Below are 23,538 nucleotides of genomic sequence, written 5' to 3'. Positions count from 1 at the left end.
CTAACGGTTTGGATTTGTTGTTTGAACATCACATATGCTAATATAGCCCCGAAAGCACCTCGGTCGAAGTACTTCCGGTAGCAAATTAGTCACACTCTATATCTCTCCTCCTTATTAAGGAGCTTAATGTCTAGATCCTGCAAGGGTCCTGATTTACTGTTTTTTTTTTCGAAATGATGCTCAGCCGTTGAATTTCCAGATCGCACATCGATGAATTTTCCAAATTATGAGCTTCAACACTTAAGTATGCATTGGTCGCGCCGCATATGAACCCAGTGCTGCACCGCATATGATCCCAGTAGATGTTGGCGCCGGTCGCTGATATCGGTCGCAGAAAATCCGTTTTGTTGTAATGAAGATAGTATTTGAATTAATTAGAAAAGATAAATTCGGTTTAGCATATCAAAATGTATACTGTAATTGTTCGTTTTAATGAAGAAAAATTAGTCAATCTTGTGAATACAATGTTTTTAAATTTCAGATGAACCTACTTATTTGTTTTTTCTAATTTATAGGTGAATTTATTCAAAAAAAACAAAAGAAAAATAGTCTAATTTATGGGTGAATAGAGTGAAAAATATAGCACGGTGCGGAGCCGGCACTGTCACGGAACGACACAGCACATATATCGGTTATGTGTTGTTAATTGCGTGTTCCATACTGTGATTATTTGTGTGGCAAGATTATAGTTTTTTGAAAATTTGATACAGCACGTCACGCGAAAAATATGATCAAGATACATGGTCATGAGTCACGTGTAATTAAGATTGTTAGATCTTGATCAAATGATAAATCTTAAATAAATTAATCTAAATTATGAAAAAAAAATAGTTAAACATAATAAACGTGACTATTACGATTAGAGATAACATGTTTAATCACAGTATGATCAATTTGTGTATCGTAATTATTCGTTAATATTTTAATTATGATACGTAAAAAAATTATTTGATGACGTACGGTATGGCACATTTTTTTTTGGCATTTGACAGGATGATGAGTCGTTGCCAACTTAGTTTTAGCAAAAGCCCAGAAGACAAGTTTAGAGCTGTACACAACTTAATGAAGTGCTTCTTAATTCCTCTTTAGTTTTTCAACGAGGAAGACTGAAATCCTCCGATGCTGCACTCTTGGATCAGAGCATGGGATGTTGTCCAGCCAGCACCCGTACTCGATCCCCTGCCTTCTCATCCCCCTCCACCATTCTAATCTTGCTTCCCCTTGCACTGATCTCTTCAAAGAGTGAAGCATGCATGCATATTACAGAAATTAAAATGTCCAGATCATAACACTAGAAACAGAAAAGAACATCCCAACAATCTCCTTTCCCTAGTGTAGAGCCTTACAATACAAAGGTAGATTTCAGAAAATTAAAACATCATAGATTATCTTCAATACATTTACAGTAAGCAGGAATAGGTCTACGATATACAGTGGACAATCTTATTCCTACAATTTTGCCTATCATGATTCTTTACATTTTTCTGTACGTACCAACTCAAGCATGCACTAGAAAACTTGACAGAACCTCCCTATGCAGATCATAACACTGATAAATAATCTGACAATACTTGTATACATCACAGCTATAGTCACAATATCATACTTCTCTATGTTAAGGGAAAAACATCAGAAATGCCAAATAGTGACCTTGATCACATCCTACGATTAAAGCCAGATCCAATTTAACTGATTGTTGGACCTGCTTGAAATCAAGTAAGGTATTGGCTCATGTCAATGTAAAAATGAGAGTAATTAAACCTAAATCACTAGTATGATGAGGCAGATTTGAGTTCAAGAGTATAATTGATTACTATTAAATAGAAAAGTAAATGAATAACAGGACTAAAGGATACATTATAATCTTTAAGTTCCCCAAATATCTGTTACACTGACTTCAAGATCTGATGATAGCCAATAATCAGCATCCATCTGCAATTCAAATATACCCTTACTCAATAAAAGAATCAGATAAAAAACTAGGAAAATGTGAACCAGCCAAAATAATGTTAAACAGGTCTGATACCAAACCAGAATTAAGCCACAATTTCACAAAACCACAATCTTTTCTGGCCCGGACAACAGCCAACCTAACACTGAGAAACCATAAGAAAAAATGTAACTTGCAACCCATAAGAAACCCAATAACCAACCTGAAAACCCGAACCCACAAAAAATACAAGAAAACTACCCGACAAGTACCAGAGTCTTAAATGCAACACCAAATCAACATCATTGTGATAATAAGCCAAACTGTAAATTAGACCAGCATTTGCTCAAAAAACAGAATCAATACACTAGCAATCCAATACGCAACATCGCAAAATGGACCCCAAACCAGATTAACCTCACACCAAACAGAACTTAACGTCAACTGAAGATCACCAGACCAGAAATAAAACACATAAACTGAAATGAACCAGATGCCAAATTGGCCAAGAACTGAGTGACCAGAAATTTCACTTGACTCAACTTGCTGATTTTGCCGACTTAAGTTAAAAATACGTACATTCTCATCATCAGGAGCAATTCGCATGATGCCACCAATGTTATCTTGTGACGAGAGAAATGGATGTGAAGAAACTCTTAATTGAGAATCATCTTCACCTTCCTTTTTAGGTATTTTACTTGTGTTTATCATGTTACACTCCTCAGGTAACCCTTGTTGATTTTGATTTGAAGTCTCTGCTCTGTCTTCATGATTGTTGCTAAAAACATTGGAAGATAATTAAAAATAAAAAAAATCAGCGCCTTTGGAAAAAACTAATTTATCTGGAATTTTAGTAAAGAACAGATCCTGTCAAAGTCAGAATTTACCAGCATAAAAACAATAAAGGTGCATTTCTGAAAGGTAATCCAGTTTCAAATTTTATGAAAAACCCATGAATAATACCTAATTAAATAGCAATCGATAGGCCCTGTAGAACTTCTCATTAGAATCTGATAATGCCTCTGAGGAAATTCTACACCCTGTTGAAACAAATTCATCAGAAAATTATTTTCTGCCGTCTTTATTACATCACTAAAGTGAAAAATTACAAACCTCATCTGGGTCTGGCACTTCAACGCTCGACCCATGTGGTGCTTTTATTGCAACTAGCATCGAATTCTGCAATTAAATATGCTCAACCAATAAATAAAAAACAAATGGAAAAAATCAAATTTCAAGTCATCTTGACCAGAGAAAAAAGACAAACCTGGAAGCATGGAATCCTATTAATATCTTCCTTGCTAAGAAAAAGCCATCTGCAAGTATGTACCAAAAAACATAATCACAAAAAAGCAACCAAACTGGAAATGGAAACAATGAGAAAAAGGTGGCATACTGTTGAATGATAATTTCCATTAAATTTATCATATTTTTAGATGAAATGAAATAAAGTCAACCTTTGGTTTCGCTCATCCAAAGAAAAATCTTGTAAATTTTCTTTCATCTCCCTGTATGGCAAGAAACATGGATTAAAATGAAGGATGGGGCCACGATTATTTAAACAGGAACACTTGTATGGCAGTAATGTTCAGTATAAGTATGATATTTTAATTCATTGTGTCCAACCCTACCTAGAACACCTCATGATTATTTCATTGTTGTGAACTGCCCCAAACTACTGTATATAGAATGTAGCCTAAATACATGTGATGTGTTGTCATTGAAATTTATTGACGTACAACTCACAGTTATAACATATTTCTTGGCTTCACAACTCTCCTTCCTTCTTCCTAATCTCATTCCAATTTACATTTTCTTTTTTTTCATATTGGCAATGTAATAGATGTTATGAATATTATTCAGATTATGAGATGGGAAATGTTTAATTAACCAAACTGATACATCCGAATTAAAATTGACAAAGTTTGAAACTCCAGCAATTGGCATCTGTCAGAAATGTGGACTCAACTTATAAAGTTATGCCCAGAATTTTCAAAATTCAGCTGTTCAGCTTTTTCAAAACCCGGTCTGAGTTCTTAAACTCCACCACTATCCAATTATCAAAACTCAAGATTTTTAATATGGAATCATTAATTTGGAATTAATACATATACAGACACCAAAATTTTCCCAGCATTCTCCTTCCAGAAAATGAGGTAGATCCAATCCTCTTCATTGAAAGTCAGATCCATTGAACTTGACAACTTGAATTTTCCTAGCACTTTTGAAGGAAACACTTCAAATTCTACTATATACATTTATGTGTACTGGTCATTATATTTCAGGTGCAATTATTTTCAGACTTATTGTGTTCTGCAAATTTGGAAAAGTGTCATGATAGAAAAATTAATTAGAGATAGAATGGCCATAAGCTCACTAACAAAATTACATCAGCGTAACATAAAAAATCATCACATCAACTTCAAATGAAGAATTTGGCCATTGATTCTGATCCACTTCAGAATCCAAGCATCTACATTCATTTTTTTTTTAGTATGTTTTTAAATTAATTTTTTATTTATTTTAGTCTTGTTGGCAAATAAATTATTTGATGCTTTCATTTATCAAAAAATTTCAACCTCTTCTTCAGATACAGAACAAACTAAAAAAAATTGAACAAAAGTGGTTGGCTCATGAGTTCAGATTTGTATTTGAAACCAATTCAACAGTTTTTAGGTTAAGTTTGAGAATTCCCTTAGTGAACTTAAGACATGTTAGCATTACCCAAACATTATTATCTATTTTAAATTGACAAGTGACAAATAAACACTTCTATGAAATTTAGATAGAAAACTTTATAGTTAAATCAAATATGCAATTAAGAAAAACTTTTGCTCATTATTTTTTTGTCCTTGCCACAGCTGAAGTATTTTACCAATTCCACCACTATTAAAATAGAAACAAAAATGAAAAAGGAATAAATTATAAATAAAGAAAGTAAAAACAATATAGACAAAAGGAACCTTATCATGCCATCCAGTCTAGCCTCCTCCTTTAGAAGCAAATCCAGTTCAGCCTACAAATAGAATAAATAAGGTGAACCTAATAAGTTAAAAATCATGCAGATTGACAATGTTTGACTAATGGTAGAAATAAAATGTGGCGAAAATGAACCTTTAATGATGCAAGTTGATCCTCTAGCTCCTTTGGCCTTGACATGTCATATCCCCTTTAATTCAAAAGAACAAAAAGTTTTATTACCTAAAATCAATTTTGGAAATTCTCAGAACAAAATAGCAAGTAAACAGAAAACAAGAAAGGGTATAGTAAGTCTTATGAAATGGTAATTACTTCCAACGGATCATGTTCTTCAGTTTTTTCTCTATTAAATCTACTCCCTCTAAAACATTTGTGATATCATATATCCTCCTCTTCTGTACCTGTAGTAAAGTAATATAATTTATAAGAAAATCATAGTATTACAACAAATAATAAATGAACAAAATGTTTCTTCATAAAATTCTAGTCTATAAATAGATAAAGACCTCCAAAGTTTCAGCAGCTTTATTCAAATCAAGGGTTCCATCTTCAGCCCTTTGAAGCAGATTTATAAACTTCTTTGTCAACAATCCTGATTAAAAATTATAAGATTTTCAAAACAGCAATCACCTAATTTCAAATAATACTACTATAGAATAAAAAGATAGTACTAAATTTAGCATTTTATACCTAGGGAACTGTCGTAGCGACAATTACTGGCAAGCAGAGGATTGGTCGGGTCACCTGAAAGAGAATATTTAATACACAAGCATAAATAAATTGTGAACAGAAACAGATATCTATATCCAACTTCGATATAAAATCTAAGAACAAATCCATACTTCAAACTGATTCAGGGCATCCATACATTAATGCCGAAAACCAGATAGGTAAGTTCCACAATTTCCCCTTGTCTAACTTAATGGGACCATTTCCTTAATTATCTCCTTCTCCTTTGCACAAAGAGAGCAAAAGAAAATGAGACCGTGATTGAGCAACAAATTTTACAAATTATAGAATTGGGAAACTTGCCATCAATTAATGCAGGATTATCACAGAGAAATCTTTTGTTTTTTGGAGGCTTTATTTTTTTGGGGCGTTTTAATCCAGTAGGAAGTGCATTGGCCATATCTTCCAATTTAATTTCTCTCGTAAACACTGCTTCAGAGGGTTCAACCTTGACCACATCTTTTCCATCTAGCTGTTTTTTCACCTACAAAGACATGATCAACAATCAGATTTTTCTTCTTTTTTTCCGGGAGGCATCCTCACGTAAGCCTTCTCAATCCCAGAGTTTTACAGACACTTCCACAGTCAAATAAGATGGTAAAGCTTTCACGCACTGAGAATTCAGCACTTAGATTAGTAATTTAAATAGTTTGGCATGTTCTTCAGAAAAATATGCATCAACAGTCCCAGTGCTAGATAAGATGAGTTGTTCTGTTTACAAATAACAACAGTTACCAATACCAGATAAGCATATCACCTTTTACATACAGTAATCTAGTCTCGGTACCATACTTTCCTATTGTTGTTTTCTGACGTTTCATCTCTCTTCTTTCTCAATCATCCTTAAGAACGACATCAAGCTTGTACTCAGCTCTTATATTGGATATTTCAATGATAACGGAAAAAATTAAACTTTCCATGCTGATACTAATTCAGGTGCTGGTAGTACCAGTATGTGTGCTGACCCAGAATATATGAGCTCGCTCACTATCCACAATTTCTAATATTTTTAATCAGACTGAGTTATAAAATATATCAACTATTTCATAGACTATAATCATCAGATGTTGTGTGACGAGAAAAAAAATATAAAACATAGGAGAAATCGAACAGAAGGGTTCCAGTTTTGAAACAAAGCTATCTGTACATGTATTCCTTCCCCCCCTCCCAAATAAAAATCCAAGTTTTGACCAAACAACAATCAGTAAATATATGTTCATAATTTGAAGATAGCAACTCAGTAATTAGCAGTTTGGTTGGTTGCTGTTATCATGGGTGGATGGTTTTCTATGAACTTTTTCTCTCTCACTAAACTCACTAGATACTTGCTCTTTCAACAACCTTATAAATAAAATTTGTTTTTTAAAGGTTTGATTAAAAAATCAAGCAATTTTCATGCTTCCCATCTACCCAATCAGACTAATCTTACAATATTGTTATATTATTGACCCAACCAAATTAGAAACCCCAATGTAGGGGTATAAGCTACAGAGAAGAATATCAAGCCAAAGAGAATAAAAACCTAATCAATTAGATCAATTACCTAATTTATAACCATAAAACTTGAATTGCAGGATCCTTAACAGTAAAAACAAACAACTTCAACACCAATAATGAGCTTGGCAATGAAAAAAAACAGAAAATTTACAGAAAAGTAAGCTAGACTAACCACAGTTTGAGCAGAAGGTGGAAGGGGAAGATCTGAATTGTCAGATGTAATCAATCGTGCATTTGGAGTAGTGGAGGCGGCTTGGAAGGGGAAGTGGCGGTTGGTGGAGGCTGTGCGGAGGATCGCTGGAGGCGCGATTCTAGAAGGAGGATCTAGGCCTGACATGGGTGAGGCGAGATAGAGTAGAGAGAGAAATGGCGGGTAGGGTTTTGATAGAGAAAGAGAAAGAGAGAGGGAAGAAGAAAGGAGAGGGAAAGAAAAGGGGCGCGGTGAGAGAGGGAAAATATAAAGGTTCCTTTGGTTTTGTTTTGGTCTATTATTTAATTCTTGTGTTATATTATCCTTTCGGCTTTTGTTATTTTCTGAGTTGCGACTACTATTAGAAATATATATTTTAAGAATTGAAATTTCAATTATTATAAGCATGCCCACTATCTACCCCAAATTAATCAACATTGTAAAAAAAAAAAAAGTAAGATAAAGCCAACGGACTCCCTTAATTTTTCAGCTTATTATGGTTCATAAATAATACCTTTTCTCTTTTAAAAATATTAAATACTTTTTCTATGAACTTTATCCTTGAGTATACTGATTTCAATTTGAATATGAACTCTTACCCGAACAATAATTTAGCAAAAGCTATATTAATACTTCTAATTCCTTACAAAGATTCGATTATCTCGAACAAAAAATTTGAACATAAAAGATTAAAATTAACATTTACATTAACAATTAATTTTTTTTAAGAAGAGCAATCTAAATAATTTTTTCATATTATGTTAGCTTTATTAAAATGGGATTGGAGTATATTAGTAAGATTAATGGATGAGTTGAGTGCACACGGAAAAAGGGAATATTGTTTACTAAAGAATTTCAAATTTTTCTCAACTTTTATTTCCATAAATGTGCAGATGTATGTTTATCTCTAATGTATCTTCAGTAATATTATATAGCTGATGTATGTATTAAATTTGATATGGGCAAACATTGGGAGACAGCAATCATTTCTTTGAAAGGCAAATTCTGGGTGCGGTGTCGTAAGTAGTAACGCCACAACAAACGGAATTCGATCACCCCAGGTACCTGACTCAAGCAAATTACGAACGGACGGCCCAGATTAGTTCTTTTAACGTGACACAAATCTCAAAACGGACCCCCTTATAGTTAGTTCTATAGGCACCGGATTGACTTAGGCCCGGCTGAGATTAATCTGGACCGTCCGTTTGTAATTTGCTTGAGTCAGGTACCTGGGAGGATACGGATTCAAACGAGGAACGAGGGGAAAGCTCGCATCCAAGTGACGCGCCTTCAACCTCAGCCGCCTCTGCTGGGCCTCCCCTTTCACGTGTCCATACTGCGCTGTCGCCTGTCGCAGCAAATTACTGGTAAAGCTCAAGCACTAAGAGATGCACCGCGTTCATCCAACAAAATCATACCCAATCAAGCTCATTTTTTATTCTTTTAACCAGCACCTAACGTATTAAAAAATTATTGATCTGAAAGAATATGGATCTTCTGCGGCTCAGCCTCAGCGGCAGGGAAGGAGTAAGGACAGCAGTGTTATCGCTAACATACCTTGTCTACCTAAATTTATTGTTGAACCTTTTACTTGGGTACATGTGGCCATGTGGGGTTCGCTCCTAAATTCTAATTGATGTCTTCCTGCACACATATTGCCACAGAGAATCCGAGTTTTCTACTTGAAGACAACATAGACAATTATACCGAGATCCCAAATGCACACGAATAAAGAATATAAGAAGATAAATAATGTTAATTACTTTGGAGAAACTCGTCATAATACAATCGACTCAGACTTGGCAAAAAACTAACTCAACTAACCACTTCAAATAAAAATAATAATAAAAACTCCAGCAAAAAAGGGGGATTTGGGGGGGAGTAGCTTTGTTAGTTAACCAGCAAATCCATTAAGTGGTTTTATCTTCATTAGCAGCTCCTGTGTTGGAAATTCTAATCCCACTAAGAATGTAACCCCCAAATGCATTCATTTGCATATGTGGATGCGTCCGCGATGGAAGCACCTGAATATTCAATTTTAAATACCAAATAAGTTAACAAACAAATAAATAAATAAATAAATAAATAAGAAAACCAGCTAATTAAATAGATTAAAAAAGAGATGATACCTGATATTCACGAAGCCAAGGTTCAGAAATCTGCAAGCCAATGGCCATTTTAGAGGCCTGTAATTTGTGCATGCATGTTGCAAGGGGCTGTATGGATACAGAGAAAGTTAACAGCAACAAAATACAGAGGTTCCCGAAAAGCAACTAGTTTTACCCTATAAACCTATATACAGAATCAACAAAAATAATGTACCAATCAATACCCAGGAGTGCCAGTTAACTTCCCTCGAACAATAGCTTTTCATATATATAAAATTTGTCTAATGGCCCATTTTTCATCTTACCTTATATGTGTTGCCAGTCTGTGCACCAGACTGAATTGTGGCAGAATTAAATGTCAACAAAAACAAAATTAAATAAACAGAAATGCAAACCTGAAGATATTGATGATAGATAGCAAAAGGTGCAGAATAAGCTAAAAGGGGAAGAAGATCCATTATCAAGCTCTCCACATCCATTTCCGGAGCTGCAACAATCAAGCTGCACAATAAAAAGAAAATTAAAGCAGATGATAAACAAAATATTTAGCCTCCATGGACTTTCTGCAGAAACCATCACCACACCCTCCAAACACAAGTTTACACAAGCACAAAAACAAAAAGAGAGTAAGCTTTTGAACAGTAGGGGAAGTATTTAAAAACAGGAGGAGGTGCTCAAGTTTCCTTCTCCATATGAAGTGTGCCAGGTTTCTCAATTGGTTAATCAACAAAGTGAAAAAAGAAACAAGCTGAGCTTAACCAAGTAAATATTCACAAGAGCAACAAGAGCAAACCTTGTAAAGCCATTATCCTTCCATAATTTTATAATTTCAGGTGGTGCCTTCCTCCCGGGTTTGACTGATTTCTGAGCAGTCAAAGCATCATCATCCTTATCCCTAGAATCTACAATTCAAACGTGCCATTATTATTTACAAAAAAAAATGCCAATTAATAATGACAATGATGTCAAGTAGTCAACTCCCATAAAAATACTGATGGACTTGTACCTAACAAGGTATCGTCATCCTGATTAAGGATCTCATTTGATGGATCAGGCTGAGCAGCCTCCACTGAGCTGGGTCCCATATCACTTGGATCTGTCATCACAGACTCAGAGGGCGGATCTTGCAAAGATGAAAGGTCACAAAAAGGTGCTTGCAATATCCTGTAGTGACACACTGACACATCATTCACATTCAACCTCATTCACTAAGATAATAAAAAAAATAAAAATTTCTGAGGAACAATTCAATACCTGGTGCAGACATCTTTGCAAAAATTGAACATCCTCACCATGTCAATTTGATATGGAACAGACCCAAAATATGTGCTACAGGTATAGCCAGTACCTGCCATATTTCGCAACAAACATTTACAATTTTATACGTGTTAATTATCAGTAGCAGAAGCTTCGATAGCTCGGGGTGTATTACAAGTGATTGGTACCAGTAGAGTAAAAGTAATACAAAAACTTGACTCGCACAAACTAAATCATACTAGTAGCATAATGTTTTCTTAAATTACTTTAGTATTATTAAGTAGCTTGATTTAATTTGAAGTTACTATTCATATTGCACACTTTCAGAAACTACAATAGTTTCAATTTTCAAAGGCAAAAATGAGGTTTTTACACTTAGTAGAGGTACTGAAAAACAAAGAAATGTCACCTCCAACTCTTTCAGCTACAGAGCCAACAACTAAACCTCCAAGCTTGTCAAGGACTAGTGCATCGGAGTTTGGACCCACATTAGCCAGAGACAATAGCATTGACAATGTATCTACTCTCATAAACCTATATTGCAGAAATATAAGAACAAATTCAAGGATTGACACAAACCATAACTAGAAACTATTTGCACTGATTTAAAGAAAAATGGAAGGATGAGCACTTACCCAGTTCTTTGTGGGTGTTTCTTGAAATATGTCTCACAAATACTGCAGCAAAACTAGTACAATAAGACAACACAAAAGTGCATCCAAAATAGAGAATTTTCTTATAAAACAAACATAGCAAATTTCAAACCTTCGCATGGTAGGACGCCTGAGAAGAACTTTAGGTGCATACTTCTTTTGTTTCTTCAACTTGTATTTCTCCTGATGGCATTGACCAAACATCAACAAGTTAGCTAATTTGGAGTACAAGACTAATTAGATGACCATACATATCGAAGTAAAAAAGATAAAACTCACTTGAGAAAAGGCCGTTTTCGTTTCAAATGTGGAACTATTGGCAATTAAAGCTTTCACTATTTCATCCCCCGTGGCACCTTCACTGCAATAAATCAGACATAGTTCAGACTACTATAATCTTTGAATGAAACATGCCAAAACTTATTCCAGAGCAACAAATAAGAAATCTAACCTTCGCAAAGCCTCAATATCCTCACTGGATAAACTTTGTGCAGTGTTATTATCTACAAGTGCTCTATTATCTCTAATTTCACCAACTGATTGTGCCTCATCCTTACTATTGTGTTCCACACAGTTACCTGTAAGTATTAATTTAAACAAACAAAAAAAAAAAATCAAACCACACCAAAACATAAATAAAATAAAATAAACTAAATAATATGCAGAAAAATATCCAGCAAACACTCCAAATTTTGGAAGTTTAATAATTGGGATGAGAGCAGGAATAAATAGCTTTTATTCTTCTTTCTCGGCCTTCTTTGGGTTTGCGGGTGATCTCAGTTCAAGAGTAAGAATATTATTCTTACAGGAAAAAACATGTATCTCATAAATCTAACCATACTTGATATAACTTTCTTCAGATTCATAAATGATGCTTTTGGAATTTAGATTGCTGCAGATAAAAAATGAAGTCTCAAAAATTATCAAGGTATCTCTGGAATTCCACATTATCAAATATAAAGAGGACTGGTACCAAACCAGTATATGGTACCAGCATTACTTGCTGTACAAAAGAACAATCTGTCCAGGATACCTCCATTAGATGCGGCAGATCGTGAGAGGTGGGGCCCACCAACGCCGGCCTCCACAGTAAAGAGGGTACCAAAGGGGCATCCAACAAGAGGCCCAAGAGAGCACTTCTTGTTGCCGATCTTAATTGTGCTGAAATCACCAATACATCGACTTTACAAACCAATTAACATAGATTTTACTAATGATTTTGTATGTTACAGGTCATACTCAAAAACAATTTTTCCCATTTTAAAAAACCTCAAACAAACATAGTGCACTTAGTACTGCTCTGCTTACTACCACATAATACGCAAGAGCATTCAGTAAAGGAATTGCAAGAGCATCCTTTATAACGAAATTTGGACTATTGAGAGAGAGAGAGTGTACGCAGCAGGGGAGAGACGGGAGAAGACGAGTCGATCTCCATCGTTTATATCTAGAAGCACACTACACCCTTCCCACGTCACTGCACGGTTCACTTCAGACGATCCGTTTACCGATGAGGCGGCGGTGGAGGTGGCGGCGGTTTCTTCCTCAATAATTTGTTTCTCTACTTCCATGTTTTTAGAACAGTTTTTTCTAACGAGTCTTTCAATAATAATAATAGCTTTAGCTGCTCTATTATTTGCTCCTTAATTTTTATCTTCGCACAGGGAATCCCGACCGTGGATTTCCGTTTAAACCCCTGCAGTTTTTGTCCTTGACGAGATTAGAGAAAGTGAGAAACCCTTTTTGTCCTGCTAACTAAGCCTGTTACTCACACATCCCGGCCCGATTGTATCTCGGCCCATTTATTTTTAAGAAATAACCTTCTTGTCACTTGAGCTCTATTATAGACTAGGATACATCTGTTGGGACTTGGGAGTTCAGAATTTACTATTGAGGGTCTGTCTTAATTGGAACTATCCAAAGATTGACACAATTAAAACATGGGAGTTTAAATTACTGACCTCAGGAAAAATTCCACTAATTTTCAATGTCAACATATGCCTATAATCCCCTTCGTTTATGCCTCATCCAAATTATCAAATACCCACTACTAATCGGTTGCAAAATGTAACGGGAAGAATTTGAAGGATTAACCTTCAGCACCTCTTATCAGTAAAAAACAATAAAAAAATGTCAAAACTATTTCAAATTATGAATTCATAGGTAATAACCAACTCGGTGATAGAAAATAATCAATACTGAGGATTCAAATATAGGCAAAAACATTACCAGTGAAACAACTTTAGAAACATACTACATTAGAATAATAAAACAACAACATTCCCTTAAATATCACATGAATCAAGTGTCCAATAAAATATCATTCTGACTTAGTTATATTTGGAAAGATTCTACTTCTCTCTTGAATTTTAGGAGGAGATCTTCTATAGACAACTCCTCAAGCTTTGCATCTTTGGCAGCATCTCGAACTCTGACACTTACCTAAACAAAAATGCATTTCCCATAGTTAGATGTACACTTCAACAGATGACTGAATTAAGAAAAACCAAATTCCTGGTATTTAAGCAAACTATCAGAAATCATTTGGAGAGAACAAACCTTTCCATTATCAGCTTCCTTTGCGCCAACCACCAGTATGTAATTATATTGCGCTATTTGTGCTTCCCGTACCTGAAATCAAAAGGAAGATCCATATGTTGAGAATTCAATCCATAAACTTAACAAAAAAATGGTACAAAATTCAGGCTATTGTAAGAAAGAGAAGCACACCTTCTTTTGAATCGTACGGTCTGAGGAATCAATATCGACATAATACCCAGCTTTATGTATCTGCTCATGCACCTGAAAAAAGTGGAAAGAAAACGAGCAACTCAGGCAGGTAGTAATGGGTCCCCTATTAACTTCAAATATTAATTTCCTTCTAGAAAAGACAAAAAAAAAAAATTGAGTACTGAACTGTTAGGCTCAGTACAGGTGCACCAACAACTGTACCTGATATTTTATAGTCAGTCTACTTAAAAAATCAACTGTACACTCAAATCAAATTTGAAAACGTTGAAGTACCCGTTTGGCATAATCAAGAGTGTTGGAAGACACTGAACAGACAACGGCCTGGCGAGGGCTGAGCCAAAGTGGCCACTTTCCCTTGTAATGTTCTAGAAGAATGGCAAACATTCTCTCAACAGAGCCAAGTATGGCTCTGTGTATCATAACTGGCCTCTCTAGTTTAGCCTCGTCTTCTGCTGAATAAGATAACTTGAACCGTAATGGCAGCTGAAAATCCAACTGCAGATAAAAAAAAGTTCCGAGTCATATTTTAGGAGTATCCCATTTTTACCCATACTATTGTCAAAGCACCACATACACCCTTAATAGACTCAAAGTAGATTGGGTACCCTAGAGAAGTAAAATTATCTTCTGAAACCCTCCCATTCCTGGCACTCAAAACTCCAATCCCATTAACTTGCCAATACATGAGCAAGACAATGGGTTAACATCAACAGTATTTTGAAAGCATCAGGAGAGGCAAGTTATTTAACATAACAAAGAATTATTTTTAAGCACATATATATGATACCCATAAAAACTACTTGTTTTCCATTTGCTTCTCTTTTTTATTATTAGTTGTTTTCTGGTGTCTTTATACTATCACCAACTTGCTCATATATAGTAATCACGGTTTTCAAATGCAAAACCTGCAAAGTGGCACATTGGAATTTTCTTTTCAATGCATCAAAAACACCTATGTCAATCTTTGGTCCATAAAACGCACCATCTCCTTCATTTATCTGCAAAACAAACAAAAAATTATTATTTTGTTTTGACATGAAACTGTGGTAAAGAAAAGGCATGGCGAAAGATGAGAATTCAAGTATAACAAGGTATTGATGCATACCCAACACACCTGACTAAGATGGTGCAGCTAAGCTCAATTAAAAAAATCAAAGAAGTTGAACAAAAGCCACAATTATCTGAGGGTAAAGGAACCAGCTACTTATGATGCTGCTGAGAGGAGGGATACATAGGGAATTAAAGCTTTCTTTCTCTTTAGCTTGATTTGTGAGCTGGTGTTTATAATTTTAAACCTATCTTATGTGATTTCAGTGCAAGGGTCCTAAGAGATAACTATTTTCAGAATAAACAGAAAACATGAAAATCTGAGCGTAATCAAACAGCATAGCAGGCCGAATTTACACAAGACGATGAGTACCAAGACTGTACTATTATGCAGCCAGATTGTTAAGATATTAGGATCAGACATGCTAGTTCTTGTTAAGTATTGGAGAAGATTACCTGCCATGGCTTCCCAAATTCATTCAAAGCATCTGACAGAGCAGCCTCAGCTTTGTTCCACGTCTCTACTTCCCCCAAATATTTCTCCGGCCTCTTAAATAACAAAAAAAATCACATATTTTCAGATATATAATCGGAGCCGACACATATCAATAAACAGATCATAATAAAGAAGGTTTCAGCAATACCGTAGATAACTCCAACTCATAAGTGAACCCAAATATCTTGTACACATAATCAATGAACTCCAGAACAGACTTGACCTCATCCTTTACCTGTAGAATAAAAGGTGTGATTGAATAAAGGGGGTAAATAGTATAATTATCTTTTTTTTCTTTTTTTTTTGAATGATTTAATTAACCTGGCTCTCCCTACAAAATATATGAGCATCATCCTGCCAGAAACAGAAAGTTCATGTCAGTATTCACAGTAACATGAAAAAATTTAGGTGGTCTGCAAGTAAATTCAACTAAGTAGCACAAATGCAGAACATGTGATAATTATTGTACATGAATCCAACAGAGAATTCAGACGAAGGTAGATATTTTGTCTAACAAGGACTATGTAAAGAAACAGGACAAAATAATCTAGCAAACAGAACTCTCTAAAACTTGACTAGTGCAGCCCTGAAGTAAACATGTAATATCCTTCATCATAACAAAATACCTGTTGAAACCTCCTAACACGCGTTAAACCCGTAAGTGCGCCACTTAGCTCATTTCTGTGCAACACTCCAAAATCAGCAAATCTGAGGGGCAATTCTGCAAAAAAGAGGACAATTAGGAGTTTTCTCAATCTAAAGACAATACTAAGCCTATTGTATTCAATAAAAGCATGCCCATACCTATCAAAGATGACTAAAATAGGGTACTAATTATAATGAATAAGATACAATACGTCCTTTTAACAGCTTCTAAAATTAAATTTAAAGATTCAATTATCTCACCTCTGTAAGAGCGAACCCGGTGCTCAAACATTAAACAGTGCCCTGGGCAATTCATTGGTTTAAGACCAAACTCCTGCTTCTCTATCTGAAAAAACAAAATTATTATACACAACAATAGATCCATCATAATAGGAAACATTTATGCATCATCACATGAGCAGCATAAATGTAAAACAAATACCGACTGTCCAATTAATACGCAAAATAAACCACAGATTACCAAAATTGATTATTTTTTCTTCTCCCTTTCGATCACCACAATTCCTCAAGGACATTAAACTTGGGAAACTGATAAACAGCAATCAAACATCACTGAACTAGGTTATATATAAACCAACTTCCTGAAACCAATTCAATGCTTTCAAATATACTTTGAAAAACAAAATTACCTCAAAAACAAACATATTTTCTTTGTAGTTTGCAGCATGACCAGATGTCTCCCAGAGTTGCATGTTGTAAATGTTTGGCGTCAAGACCTAAACGATGTTCAAAAACATAAGTTAATCAATTTGAAGTTAAAAGATGGCATCTTCTATAAAAATCTCCAATGCTACATTCATTTATTCACCAAAAGAAAACATTAACTCATTATATCCCACATAATTACTGCCTTTTTTTCAAAAAAAAAATATCCCGCATAATTCACTTTTCGGCTATTGTTTTGAATGTTTAAGGAACTCTTTTTTATGAGCTATTATTCATATGTATATTTTGGAATTTACACTAGTTTTAGTATGGTTTTCATGTTTATATATGACAGTTCTAAGGGCTTTCACTAATATTCATTTTGCATTGCATTTTTACTTGTATATTTGAAGAGAAAATGCATAATACATAGAAATTTCCGTACTTCTCAACCTACATGTTTTACTTTACACATCCAAACCATATTAGATTTGACTTTTTGTTGTCCCTCTGCGTCCCAGGGTTGCTTGCTAATAAATTTTGGAAAAGAGAAGATTTACCTCATGATAGCCTCTGTCCTTATATTGGACTTTAAGAAAGTCCATCAACTTATTATATATTCTAGCGCCATTGGGCAGGAAGAAACAGCTCCCGGGACTAAGTTATTACAAGACAAATTTAATGTCAAAAAGAAGAAGTCCAGGAAAAAGTCACAAATGAACACAACAGAATAACAGAGAAATGTGTAAATGTACCTAAGAGGATGGAAAAAGAAAAGGTCTTGAGCCTGCCCAAGTACCCTGTGGTCACGTTTCTTGGCTTCCTCCAAGAAGTGCAGATATTCCTATGAAACACATGAAGAAAATATTAGATCACAGTGACGGGTATGAAATAACTCCCTGCCAAGTTGCAAGGGAAAATTTCATGTATATCTTTCAAAACCCTCGAAATTACATATTTTTCCTTGTAAAATTCATCATATCATATATACCTTTTCAATTTCAAAAATAAAAAATTTGCCTGCACAAGAGAAATGTTCAGTCTTCTAATTGGCCAATTTGTGAGAGCAAATGGTTTATTTCCCTACTTGTGACGCACGCAAAAGTGTAAGCCTAAATGTAACTGTGTATGTGTCACAAGTAAAGAAATTAACCATTTGCCCTCACAAACCGACTAATTATAAGACTGAACATTTCTCTTACACATGCTTCTACATATTTTTTTTATTTTTTTAATAAGGGTAAAATAGGAAGTTTATAAATTTAAAATGAGTATTAATAGAATAGACAATAAATTGGGTAAATTTGTGAATTTTTTAAATATAGAAGGATAAATATGATATTATGGGTTTTAGAAGGGGGAATATGTAATTTTGAGGTTATTGAAGGGTATACATGATAATTCCCCAAGTTAGAAAGTGTACTTGCAGACAGCACGGACTCTACATAACTATATCTGTGTGACTCTATCTAACAAGAAATATGTTTGGGTCCTAACAACATTGGTAGCAGTGCAACTGCAGCTAGAGACACTAAGCGTACCTATCATATTACACAGCATGCATATTGACCTCTATTTGACATTTTATGGAATGCATATTTACCCCTGGTAGCTACCCTGGGTTTATTATTTTTTGCTTTGGTTCCACAGGTCTACCCTGACACAGTATAATTTAGCCTATATATCTTCTGTCCTGACCCAGTAAATCCTGAACATAGCTAGAATTTCCCAAACCATATCCGGATTTACTCCATATATCTTTTGTCCTCGTGTGATGTATATTTACCCCCAGGAAACTACACTGGTAGATATGGTATATCTGCATCCAGTTAACAAAAAAGGGCCAAGACTACTGGTATTATAAAAAATCATCGGTTCTTAAACAGATAACGGTAACATATAAAATATGACTCCATTTTTGTGGCACAACTTGTGCCTACCTACCTATTGATAACCATTTCCAAAATTGAAGTTTTCAATAATTTAGAAAGATGCTAATGAAGAATTACAAAAGCGACAAAAACCAAATAATCAGATAGAAAATTCTGATCCTATCCTTCCTATCCAAATCTTGGATCCAAATAGGCATGTAAGCCTAGTGGATGTAATGAAGTTGAAGACTCCAACAATCACTTGTGTCTCCTAATACTCGTGGATATTTTGGAAATCCAACGATTGTATGGTGCTTTTACAGGTAAAATACAAAAGTGGCGGACATTATTTTTTCCAAAATCTGGTAGAAGTTTACCTTGAGACGCTTCTGATCGGGATAAGAAATCCCATAGACCCTTTGTAAGCTTTCACGGTCTGCTTTTCCCCTCCAATAGGATGAAGATGCCTATGCATTTTACATATCACATTATAATCCAAAAAACAAAATTAAACTGTGTAATTAAATTAAAAATATGGAGTCACCTTCAAGCATGCAAAAGCTTTAACAAAGGATGTGTTTGGGATGTGTGGTCCACGGCACAGATCAACTAAAGGACCACATCTATAAACAGTAATTGTCTTGTCTTCTGGCAAGTCATTGATGATTTCCACCTGCATATGACACAAATTTTATAAATAAATTAAATAATTAAGAAAGTAAAAACTCAGTGTATTTATCATGTTCAAAAAGGAATCCTGATTTTTGTGGTATTAAAAAGAGAAAAGGTTGGATTATGTACAATGTAACTTCCCTTTTCCTAAGAAAAAAGCAGACAAGAAAGAGTACAAAAAAACCAGAGATGCTGTATTGTAACAACTTTGCAAAGCATGTATAACATAACTTGAAAGGAAAAGGAACCTTGAATTGGTTTTCTGCAAAAATTTCAAGTGCCTGATTTCTAGAAACTTCAATTCGCTCAAAAGGTTGTTTCTCCTGCATTGAGAATGAAGCTGTATAGATTATAACCAATCAATTCACAAAGTTTTCAAGATTTGCAAAGCTTTTTATGTTAACGCTGTGTTGTTTCTGAGTTGATACATCCGACGGTTACCACATCCACTCTTTGTTATTCCTAGTTCCTACAATCCTCATTTGGTGCCAAGATCTGAATGTTCTATATTTATATTTATTAGATCTTTTAAGTTTTAGTTGGTGGTCTTATTTTAAACTTACATAGAATATCTCTTGTTGTAATCTTTCAAGAAATTGAAAGCTAGCGGCGGCTTTTATGTCACTTTGTTGAAAAGGAAAAAAAAACAGGTACAATTGCAAAAAAAATATCGATAACATGACATACCGCAACTGCTTTCTCTGCCTGAGATTTTATATTCTTGAAATGCTCTTCATTCAACGTCAAATTATTGTAGTAGGCATCATAGTAGAAACCCTGGAACGAGCATCGCATACAAGCAAATAAGGACCAAAAATATAAAAATAATTTCTAACAACTCGATTAACAACAGAGATAAAGCTTTCATGTTACCTCTCCTCTTGTAGTGCATGGCCCAATGCACAGCTTGCATCCATACTCTCTTTCCAAAGACTGCATTAGATTCACAAATTGGAAAGTGATAATCAACTAATACAAATGAATTTTTACAATGTCCATTCCACAAAAGTTCATATGCTATTGCTCCTATTGGCATGTGCATAACAGAACCAAAAGTAATACAAAAATTAATAATTGAAGCTGTTTAATTTATGATCACCTAGAACATAACAAAAATGTGAAAGCACTGCATAACCCAAAATATCACATATGCCTTTAAAAAGCTTTACTAATTTTGGAAAAATGGATAAATCACCCTTGCTTTCGTTGCCTTTGGATATTGAAAATCAAAAACACTGAAGCAAAGCTTTTCCAACTTTGTTATAAGATGAAGGTCTGGAGCTGAAAACAATATTGCCAGTGCAGTAAAAATGGTATAATGCAGAAAAAGTTGCCATTTTGCAGTTTTATGTATGAAAATACTCCTACAAAATATAACTAAAATAAAAAACACTTTTTAAATACAATTATACAAATAAATACATGTGTTAGGAGGGAGTACCTCCCCAAGGATGTGAGCACTAGAGTGCCAAAAGGTGTCCCGGCCTTCATGATCTTCAAATTTGAACAATTTCAGCTCGCAATCTTCTTCAAGTGGCCTTGTCATGTCCCACAAAGTTCCATTTACCTTTGATCACAGAAAATAAAACAATGTACTATAATAATAAAAAAATGTAAAACAGCTAATTTGATGCTTGCAGGATTAAAATATATAAGCTGCCCACTTGAGCTATGAGTGCACTCGCAGCCAAGCCAGTGGAAATCTCCTTGGCAATGTCCATTGGAGAGGTAATCAACTTTTTACCCTCCTTTACCGAACCGTTAGGCAACGTAATCCTGTAAATACCAATTAAATAATATCAAATAAATACGGCTACATCCAAGTTTAGTTACAGCTAGTGGTTCTTACAGCTTATGGAAAAATTATCACTGAATAACTCTTGGAAACATTTAGGAATTGGCAAAACAAAAAAGAAGAAGCAACATTTACTTAATTGGTTGACCACCAATTTTGGCTCTTTCAGCGATCTGCTCTGTTTGAATCGCCTGAAACATCTTAATCCGTTTATCAATGACAACATCGAGATAGGCCTGATCCTTGAATGGCTTGGCATCGGCCGCAACGCCTGGATTGGAGTTGGAGGTCTCCCCCATGGACGAATCTGAAGAGATAGCAAAGGTGGAGAGGAAGGGGAAGGGGAATGAGAGAGATGGAATTGGTCGGATAAGAGACAAATTCCGTCGGAGGAAACACAGCATAAAGAAAGAAAACAAATGTTGTGACGGCTGCTCTTTTTCTCGTGGGTTTTTTTCGGGGTTTTGGAATGCAAAGGGAGTTTTACATATCTAACCCTTTAAAATGTTTATTTATAATTATGGCTCGAATGGAAAATTGCGCGCCACGGTATTAAACTGCTGTTGTTGAATTCCTCCAACTTGACGTGCCCTGGCAACTTATCACTGAATACTGAATACTGAATACTGAATACTGAATACTGATGTGGACGGATAGAGAGGAATTCACCTCTCTAAGGATACCCGACTGAGTACAAAATTGTTCTTTTTAACTTAGCACGAATCTCAGAGCACAAATAATATTGTTTCCCTCAGTCCTCAGACATTCCGAGCAAGAACCAGATGAAATTAAATCTGGGCCGTCCTTTTGAATTGGGTTGAGTCAGGGGCCTTTCGAAAAGATAAGATAAGAGAAGAGCCTGGCCTACAGAGTACAGGCCTAGGCCGTGCATCAAAGGCGGAGGCTCTAGGGTTGTTAGGCCGATAGAGGGGCCTCCAGATCTATGATTCTATAGCGAGGTGCCAAGCATTACGAAGCCCACCAAGTTGGTGGAAGAAACATGCCATACCATAAATACATTTCTTTTTTTCTAAGATTTTACATTACATTTTATAAAAGGACAGCATATCAAAAATTAAATCTACAATTTTAAATACTTCAATATTTCAATCAATTGATTCAACAAAAAAACATAATTAAGAACTTACTTGACCGGAATATAATATTAGGAAAAAGCAAAATAAACTTTTCTCATTAAATGCTAATAAATGCCTCAACAGATTATCAATTAAAATAAGTAACTAATATGCATTTTTTTTTTTATTTCCCTTCTGCACTTTGCAAAATGAATTAAGAGAAAAAAAAATCAATTTCAAATTAACTCTTCTCATTTTTTTTTTTTTTGGTTAAATTGAACTTAATAATGAATTTTGTTCTGATGAGAGAGCAAAAGAAGGAACGAAATTATTGGATCCCATTTGCAAAAGGACAGCATAACTTTTTAAAAAATTATCCATGCACAGTTTTCTCTCCATTTAAATAAATCTACCGTTAACTAGATTCCCTTGGAAGGAAAGGACCACAATCTATCAAGTTTCCAATTAAAGAGTTAGTATAGTTATAGTATAGTGTACCTCCCAATTAGAATTAGAATTAGAATTAGAATTAGGTATCGAAGCAGCTCATCTTACATATATATTACTAATAATGTTCAGTCCAACCAAACCCCCGTAAAAAAACAAGAAAAACAAAACAAAACCAACAAAAACCAACCTAACACTAACCCCAATACCCCATGCTTGCGCTGTCCTCTTGTGTAAACATAAATCTTGGACATAAAACGAGAATTTTATATCAAGTCCCCATCCCATCTTCACGATAGTACGTACATTCAATCACAATAACCCACAAAAATGTTGCTTCTTTTTCCATTTCATCAAATATCCTATTTTTGTGTCACATACAACTAATTAATTATTTTCGCCTTGTTGTTTAAATTTTAAAATAATATCATAAAAATTCAATTTTTAAGGGGACATAAATAATTTATAGTTCTTACAAGGAATGAGCTTGCAGTTTTTTTTTTTTTTTTGAAAGCCGGATAGTAGCTATCAGGAATGAGCTTGCAGTTAACAGTAGGTTAGACATAATCATAAGCAGGACTTTATTTCAAATAGTTCTACCTACACTACACTACACTTCACTTCACTGATTATAGATCTAAAGTTGAATTCCTACAGTTTGGCAAGAACTTATACATTATTCTTTTTTTGGAGTCGTGTTATGAATTACTTGTTTGAACTCTGAATTAA

General features: G+C 34.7%; 3 protein-coding genes across 3 annotated transcripts; all 3 read right to left on the bottom strand.

The window, feature by feature from the left end:
- Positions 1-1,305: 1,305 nt before the first annotated feature.
- On the bottom strand, positions 1,306-7,609 carry LOC144561933 (transcription factor E2FB-like). Its single transcript, XM_078311040.1, has 14 exons — positions 7,308-7,609; positions 5,942-6,122; positions 5,600-5,653; positions 5,416-5,501; positions 5,222-5,310; positions 5,045-5,099; positions 4,894-4,946; positions 3,388-3,438; positions 3,198-3,246; positions 3,044-3,109; positions 2,894-2,970; positions 2,510-2,708; positions 1,857-1,932; positions 1,306-1,605 (listed from the first exon to the last, which is right to left on the bottom strand). Exons 1-13 carry the CDS (start codon positions 7,470-7,472, stop codon positions 1,867-1,869), a joined length of 1,191 nt encoding a protein of 396 aa, XP_078167166.1. The 5' UTR covers positions 7,473-7,609; the 3' UTR covers positions 1,306-1,605; positions 1,857-1,866.
- A 1,420-nt stretch (positions 7,610-9,029) lies between these two features.
- Positions 9,030-12,949, bottom strand: LOC144562325 (eukaryotic initiation factor 3 gamma subunit family protein). The gene is made up of 13 exons (XM_078311529.1): positions 12,742-12,949; positions 12,377-12,504; positions 11,795-11,921; positions 11,623-11,704; positions 11,456-11,526; positions 11,326-11,367; positions 11,100-11,224; positions 10,688-10,781; positions 10,440-10,597; positions 10,227-10,335; positions 9,829-9,934; positions 9,455-9,541; positions 9,030-9,349 (listed from the first exon to the last, which is right to left on the bottom strand). Exons 1-13 carry the CDS (start codon positions 12,912-12,914, stop codon positions 9,236-9,238), a joined length of 1,416 nt encoding a protein of 471 aa, XP_078167655.1. The 5' UTR covers positions 12,915-12,949; the 3' UTR covers positions 9,030-9,235.
- Positions 12,950-13,429: 480 nt separating this feature from the next.
- Positions 13,430-21,948, bottom strand: LOC144561744 (threonine--tRNA ligase, mitochondrial 1-like). The gene is made up of 21 exons (XM_078310834.1): positions 21,422-21,948; positions 21,156-21,267; positions 20,933-21,058; positions 20,365-20,424; positions 20,179-20,268; positions 19,740-19,814; positions 19,364-19,492; positions 19,197-19,286; positions 17,704-17,792; positions 17,509-17,605; positions 16,933-17,019; positions 16,544-16,628; positions 16,264-16,358; positions 15,959-15,991; positions 15,786-15,872; positions 15,598-15,690; positions 15,000-15,092; positions 14,368-14,589; positions 14,074-14,145; positions 13,903-13,974; positions 13,430-13,785 (listed from the first exon to the last, which is right to left on the bottom strand). Exons 1-21 carry the CDS (start codon positions 21,688-21,690, stop codon positions 13,678-13,680), a joined length of 2,184 nt encoding a protein of 727 aa, XP_078166960.1. The 5' UTR covers positions 21,691-21,948; the 3' UTR covers positions 13,430-13,677.
- Positions 21,949-23,538: the final 1,590 nt, after the last annotated feature.

This window comes from Carex rostrata, chromosome 11 (assembly GCF_964058835.1).
Source record: "Carex rostrata chromosome 11, lpCarRost1.2, whole genome shotgun sequence".
In the NCBI taxonomy this organism is placed as follows: domain Eukaryota; kingdom Viridiplantae; phylum Streptophyta; class Magnoliopsida; order Poales; family Cyperaceae; genus Carex; species Carex rostrata.
The sequence above is the reverse complement of the archived record's forward strand: the minus strand, read 5'-3'. Positions and strand labels throughout refer to the sequence as shown.